The 6,557-nt window shown below is 76.2% G+C and overlaps 1 protein-coding gene across 2 annotated transcripts; it reads right to left on the bottom strand.

Annotated features, from left to right (window-relative positions):
- Positions 1–527: 527 nt before the first annotated feature.
- PANX2 (pannexin 2) lies at positions 528–4,942 on the bottom strand (the record flags this gene model as incomplete). Of its 2 annotated transcripts, XM_084255765.1 has the most annotated exons (4): positions 528–675; positions 761–962; positions 1,171–2,625; positions 4,717–4,942. In XM_084255765.1, the coding sequence occupies 4 exons, from the start codon at positions 4,940–4,942 to the stop codon at positions 639–641; spliced, it is 1,920 nt and encodes a 639-aa protein (XP_084111891.1). In that variant the 3' UTR covers positions 528–638. The 2 variants fall into 2 exon arrangements, with proteins under 2 accessions (XP_084111891.1, XP_084111890.1); XM_084255764.1 differs by having other exon boundaries at positions 528–962.
- Positions 4,943–6,557: the final 1,615 nt, after the last annotated feature.

Raw genomic sequence — 6,557 nt, forward strand, 5'->3', positions numbered from 1 at the left:
CTTCGGAGCCTGCCCGCCCCCCGCGCCCCCCAGGACAGCCCCCTGGGGTGCGGTCCTGTGTCCCCAGCACGGGGCAGGGCGGGCCAGGAGGGGCCTGCGGGGCGGGGTGGGCGCCGGGGCCGGGCGCCGCCTCCGCGGAGGGACACTCGGGAGGCAGGCGGTATCAGAATAGGATTTATTGATATGCTCGTTGCTACCTTGATACTGTCACGTCGCCGTGGCTGAGGTAATAGGGACGGGGCGCCAGGCCCAGGGGCCGGCGGTCCGCGTGGGGACGTGGTTATTGCGATGGGCCCTCCCTGGGGCTACGGCCCGCCCCGCTGGCCTCGCCCGCCTGCCCGGCCCCGCGCCCCGGGAGACGCGCTCGCGGCCGGCGGCCTCTCCCAGGCCCGTCCCCGCAGGGCGGCCCCTCACAAGCCAGAGTCCTGGGCCCAGGAGAAAATCGACTACAAAAATAAACTCTTGGTCTCGCAGCCGGGCGCCTGGGGCGGGCGGGGCGGCTCTCCCGGGCGGGCATGCGGGCGGAGGCCGAGAGCGGGCGGGCGAAGCGGCGGGCGGGCCTGCCGGGGCGGGCGGGCGGGCGGGCGGCATGCGGGGCCGAGCTGGCCGCGCCGGCCCTCAGAACTCCACGGTACTCACTACTGTCCGGGGCTCGTCGAAGGTGGCGATGAGGATCTGCTGCGGCGGGGGGATGGCGATGAGGCTGCCCACGTCCGGGGGCGCCCGCGGCGCCCCGCTCTCCTCCTCCCGCGCCTCGTACAGCGTGCTGATGTGCAGCAGGGGGTGCGTGGCGTTCCGGGTCAGGAGGGCCAGGGGGTCGGCCTTGCCCAGGCTGGTCGGCGACAGGGGGGCCGTGGTGGGCGCGGCGGGGGGGGAGCGCACGTGGAACGGGCCCGCGGGGGGCAGTGCGGCGTGGGCCGGCTCTGCGGGGTACAGGATCTCCTTCTCGGGGAGCGGAGCCTCTGCGGGCGGGGCAGGGGCGGCGGTCACGCCCGGTGGCGCCCTGGGCAGGCGCCCGGGTGGAGGGCCAGCGGCCCCCGCCCCTCCCCGGCCCTCCGCCCCCGCCAGCCCGAGCCCCCGCCCCCCTCCCGGCCATCAGCCCCGCTCCGGTCCAGTCCGGGGGTTGGGGGGACCGCCCTCCCCGCCCCGGGCGCCCCCGCCCGCGCCTACCTTTGGTGGGGGCGCCGGGCAGGCCCAGCCCACACTCCTCCTGGGACAGGAAGCCGCCCTCCTGGCTGCGCGAGGCGGGCAGGGCGGCGGCGGGCGCGGCCTCGGCCTTGGCCTTCTTGGAGCCCAGGATGTAGGGGTGCACGTCCAGGGAGAAGTGGCGCGCGTGCTTCTTGTCGGCCGGGGCCGGCCCGGGCGCGGGGCCCGCGTCGCCGTGGCCGCCCTTGTAGTGGTGCGCGGCGCGGGCGCCCGCGTCCAGCAGCGGCGCGATGAGCGTGTCGGTGGCCGTCTTGCGGCGCACGGGCTTGGGCTTGTCGGCCTTGCCGCCCTCCACGCGCATCACGGCCAGCTGCTCCCGGAAGGGCTGCGGCAGCGGGTTGCTGCTGGGGATCCACTTCATCTTCCTGCGCGGCCGCTTGACCACGGGCGGCTCGGCGGCGCCGTCGGGCTCGGCGGGGTTGGCGCTGGGGTCCAGCGTCTGCACGGCCGCGTCGCGCACCGTGGGCGTGGCGTCGTGGTTGGACTGCGCCAGCGCGGCCAGCAGCTGCCGCACCACGTTGTCGTACATGAGGTCGCTCTCGTTGGTGATGAAGTCCAGGCGGTTGAGCGACTTGATGTGGTCCCGGTTCTCGTTGCAGAACATGGCGAGGATGTTGATGTCGCAGAACTGCGAGCGGCGCCACTGGCGGCGCGTCTTGATGCCCACCTTGTGCAGCTTGTCGAAGATGAAGTTGCTCTTGCGGAAGATGAAGAGGTGGATGAGGTTGACCAGGATGATGAGGTTCATGGAGCAGAGCAGCACGATGTCCACGCCGGCCACGATGCGCTGCAGCTGCACGGCCGGGAGCTTGCAGCTGACCCGCACGGCGGCGCCCGCGCCCGCGCCCGCGGGGGTCTCGCCCAGCGCGCAGGTGAACTCGTTCTGCTTCTGCGTGGCGTAGTAGGTGCACAGGTAGGAGATGGGCGCCACGCTGAGCAGCAGGATGAGCAGGTGCCGGGCCAGGTACAGCTTGGCCAGGAAGTTGCTGCGGCCCCGGCGCTCCAGGTACTTCTCGAACAGGTTCTGCTCGGGGCTCTTCTCCTTCTCGGCGTTCTCGATGATCTCGCGCCGCTCGCGCTCCGTGATGCCCGGGCCCTTGGACTGGATCTGCTTCTCGATCTTGGGCGCGCGGCCCTCGGCCGCCCGGTGGTAGCAGTTGTCAATCTCCTGCAGCAGGAAGTTGAGCTCGGAGGTGAGGCGCGTGGAGGCCAGGAACTCCCAGCCCAGCGCCGGCACGTACATGATGGCCGCGAAGGCCAGCAGCGAGTAGGGCAGCAGCTTGTGCTCGAACAGCGATGGCCACAGGCTGGCGTCCACGCCGGGCAGCGCGTCCCGCAGCTCCGTCCAGCAGTAGCCGCGGGCGTACAGCGCCTGGTCGCGGGTGAAGTTGTGCGGGGTGTAACAGTAAATGGGCTCCTCTGCGGGCGAGAGGGAGGCCGCTGGGGGACCGGGCGCCCTGCCCCGCCCCTCCCCTGCGTCCCAAGCATGGTGGAGGCTGCCCCGGGGCCCCCACCCACAGCAGCAGCAGACTGTGCCACGGCCCGGCCGCTCCCGGCCTGGGGCACGGACCCGCGCCCTGGACTCAGGCCCCTCCCAAACCCCACAAAAGCCCCACCGAGGGGCAAGACGGGCAAGGCCACGGCTGCCCGGGAGCCAGGTCCTGCCCGCCTGCACTGCCCAGCCCCGTCTCCACAGCACCCGGCCGGCGGCGCAAGGGCGGCGCCGGGACGGCGCCAGGGCGGCACACAGCGGGCCCTGCCTGCCCTGAGGGCAGGCATCCCCCAGGGCCCCGGCAAGGGCAGGGACCCCGGATGGGGGGCGGGGCGGTGCCCGCCCCAGCCCGCAGGAAAGCGCCGGCCCGTCCCCTCCCCCTCCCGGAGCCCGCAGGTGGCCCGTGCTGGGCGCCAGCTGGGACCTCAAGGCGGCCGTTCCCCACGCGGGGGCCGCGCAGAGGCCTGCCCACGGCCGCTCTGTCCTCGGGCTCGGCCCGCTGGTCTGCTCGGGACCCCCCGAGGCGGCGTGTGCCCCTCACTCGAGGGCAAGACCAGGCAGCCGCGGGGCGTCGGGGAGCGCATGGGGGTCAGGGGCACGGGCTGCAGGTACCCGCGTGCGGAGGGCCCGGCCGCCGGGGCAGGGGCGGGCAGCCATGGCCCAAGGCCTCAAGGAGGACGCGGTTTGGGGCCCGGCGGTGAGCAGGGCTCAGGGCTCAGGGCACCGGACTGGAAAAGGCAGAGGAGCCGACTCTTTGGTTAAGGAAACGGCATTTTATTCACTTAGGTCTCGCCCTCGCGGCCGCCCCAGGGGCTGCTCTTCTCCCTGGGGCCAGCACGGGCCAGTCACCGCCGGCTCCCCGGGGTCTGCACCCTGAGCAAGGAGGGGCGGCCCCGGGCCCCCGACCGGCTCCGGGGGCCAGCGGTGAGCTGGGAGATCACCCCCCCGGGTGGGGGCTTGGGCGGGTGCCGGCTCGTCCCCAGCGCTGCCATCCTGGCCTGGGCCCGGGCAGCGCGCCAGGATGTCCCTCTGTCCCCAGAAGCGCCGGGGCCGTCAGCAGATGGCGCCCGCCCACAGCGCCCAGGGAGGCCACGCAGGCTCCGGCTGCAGGGGCCTCATCGCTGGGCCCGGCTCTCAGACACGGAGGGGCCTCGGGGCTCTGCGCCGCCGGCCGGGCGCTGGGCGGTGACAGGTGAGGCCCGAGTGGCTCCAGAGCAAGTGGGGCCTGGCCGTGGTCAGGGACGCCCAGCCTCACGGCGCTGAGCACCTCGGGCCCCAGGGCCCCGGGCCCCAGGCCCCAGGCAGCCCCAGCGGCAGGAGCCTGCCGGGAGCAGGGCCTCGTCCGGGGCTGGGGCCTGCTGACCTGCGCTCGGGCCAGGCGGCCGAGTGGCCCAGACAAGGACGTGGCCCCCGCGCGAGAGCCGACAGCAGGGCCCTCGCGGGGCTCGGCGCCCTGGACGACGTCCGTCCTCAGGTCCAGTGCGCCCAGGTCTCGGGAGCCCCTCAAGGGCAGGACGTGAGATCTGGGGACAGAGCCGAGCGTCCCTGCTGGCTCCCCGGGGGGTGCACGGGCGCCCGACGCCCCTGCCAGGCTCCCTGGACCGTGACGGCCTTCCTGGACCCCCGGCCCGCCTGACCCCAGCTGTCTCGGCCACCCTGTGCCGCGCTGCAGCTGGCTCCTCAGGGCGCCCTCCGGCGCGGGGCTGCGTCTGGTCAGGAGGCCCCCAGGAGCCCCTCTGTGAGGGCAGGACAGCCCCTCACGTCCTCTGCCAGCCCCTGGCCACTGCCCTGGCTCCGTCCTCTTCTCCCCGCGGGGGAGCCGCCAGCCCGGCCACGTGGGCCGCCCACCGTCCTCCAGGCGAGGACCCCACCCTCTGCGGGCAGGACCGGGCACCCGCGGGACGCCCCGCGCGGCCACTCCCCCTCCGGCGTGGCCCCTGCGCCCCTTCTCCCCGCGGCTCCCCGGGGGCCGGGGCGGGGGCCGGGGAAGGAGGGGAGACGGCGCCCGCGCCCCTCACCTGCGAAGTTCTTGGTGAAGACCAGGGTGACCAGCAGGATGGGGACCAGCACGGTGCCGATGGTGACCACGCGGTCGAACGGCAGCTCGAGTTTCAGCTGCAGCAGCAGCGCGGCCAGCGCGCCCGCCTTGTCGTCCTGCGCGCCGGGCAGGATGAGCTCGCGCAGCTTCTCGCCCGCGAGCAGCGCCGTCGCCATGTCCGCGGACGGCTCCAGGAGGTGGTGCATGGGGGGCGGGGGGCGGCCCGGCGGGGGCGCGGGGCGGGGCGCCGGGCGGGGGGCGCGCGCCGGGCGGGCGGGGGCGCGGGGGCCGGGGGCGCGGGCGCGGGGGCCGGGGGCGCGCGGGGGGCGCCCGGGGAGGGCCGAGGCGGGGCCGGGCGCGGAGCTGGGGCGCTGGGGCCGCCGCCCCCGCCTCGGCTGCAGCCCCGGCCGGGCCCTGGCGCGCGCTTCCCGGCGGGGGCGGCGGCGGGACCCCCGCCGGCGCGGGGTGCTCTGCGCAGGGGCCGGCCCGCTCCCGCCGCGGGGAGGGGCTGTTTACCTGCGGCGGCTCCGCGCGCTCCGCCCCGCCCGGCCGCCCGCCCGCCCGCCCGGCCCGGCGCGCAGCCGCGGCGCGATGACTCGGCGGAACGCGCGGGGCGCGGGGCGCGGGGCGCGGGGCGCGGGGCGCGGGGCGCGGGGCGCGGGGCGCGGGGCGCGGGGCGCGGGGCGCGGGGCGCGGGGCGCGGGGCGCGGGGCGCGGGGCGCGGGGCGCGCGCTTTCCCGGAGGGCCCCTGCGCCCCGCCTGCGGCCGGCGCCCCGCTGTGCCCGAAGCCCGGCCCCCGCCGCGGTGCTGGGCGCCCCTCCCCGCTCGGCGCGGCCCCCGACCCGTCTCCCGTCTCCCGCGGCCCGGCCCGGCCCGCCCGCGGCAGCCATCCCGGGGCCCCGCGCCCTCGCCGACCTTCGCCCTGGGGACCCCGGCCCGCAGGACCCCTCGGTCCAGCGCGTTCTCTTCCCGCGGGCGCGCCCGCCCCGCAGCACGTCCACGCGCCCCCCACGCGCCTCCGACGGGCTTCGTCCTGCGGGGCGACCCTCGCCTCCTGCGGGCCCTGAGAGGGGTGCTGCCCGGCTGGCACGTCACCCCTCCTTCTTTGAGGGTCCCCAAGAACTTACACAAGCGCGGCGTGTCCACACCCCCACATGGATCTTGCACCACTTGGGGACCGCCGGGGCAACTCCCACCCCACGGCCCAAATCCCCCCTCCAGGCAAAGCAGCAGGACACCCTTGGGGCCCCTCTGAGAGCCTTAGTGCCGCTGGGGGTGCCCTTCCTGCTCTCAGGCTTTGGCTGGCTGCACCCCTCAGTGAGGGGGGTCCGGCTGCACTCTGTCTCCAGGCAGCGCGGGGCACCCCCAAGGGCGAGATGGGTCCTGCACCCCCTTTGCTCCTCGGGCGGGGACCTGCGCTGAGCTGTCAGCCGGCCCCCCCCCCCCGGCCTGGCCCTCCTGGTGGTGCTGGAGGCCCCTGGCTGGAGCGAGTCCCCCCGCCCCCCACTCCCCGCGAGCCAGTGCTGGGGTCTGGCGGGCTCTCGTTGGGGCGCGTCCAGTTCAAGTGGCTTGTGTGGTCACGGAGGCCACACCCACCCCTGTGCATTTTCGGGGGTGTCCCCAGGCCTCGGCGGGTCGGAGTGCCCGCTGGGTGTGGGGCACGCCGTGGACGTGGACCCTGCGGAAAGGCGGAAGCTGCCCGCCCACCTCGGGCAGGGGTGGAGCTCCGAGTAGCCGGGGCCTGGACCCCGAACCCGGCACCCAATCCTTGCAGCAGCAGCCGCCTGGCCGGCGGCCCTCGTGCCCACAGGTCCTGGGCGG

Source organism: Talpa europaea, assembly GCF_964194135.1.
Source record: "Talpa europaea genome assembly, chromosome: 15".
NCBI classification, from domain to species: domain Eukaryota; kingdom Metazoa; phylum Chordata; class Mammalia; order Eulipotyphla; family Talpidae; genus Talpa; species Talpa europaea.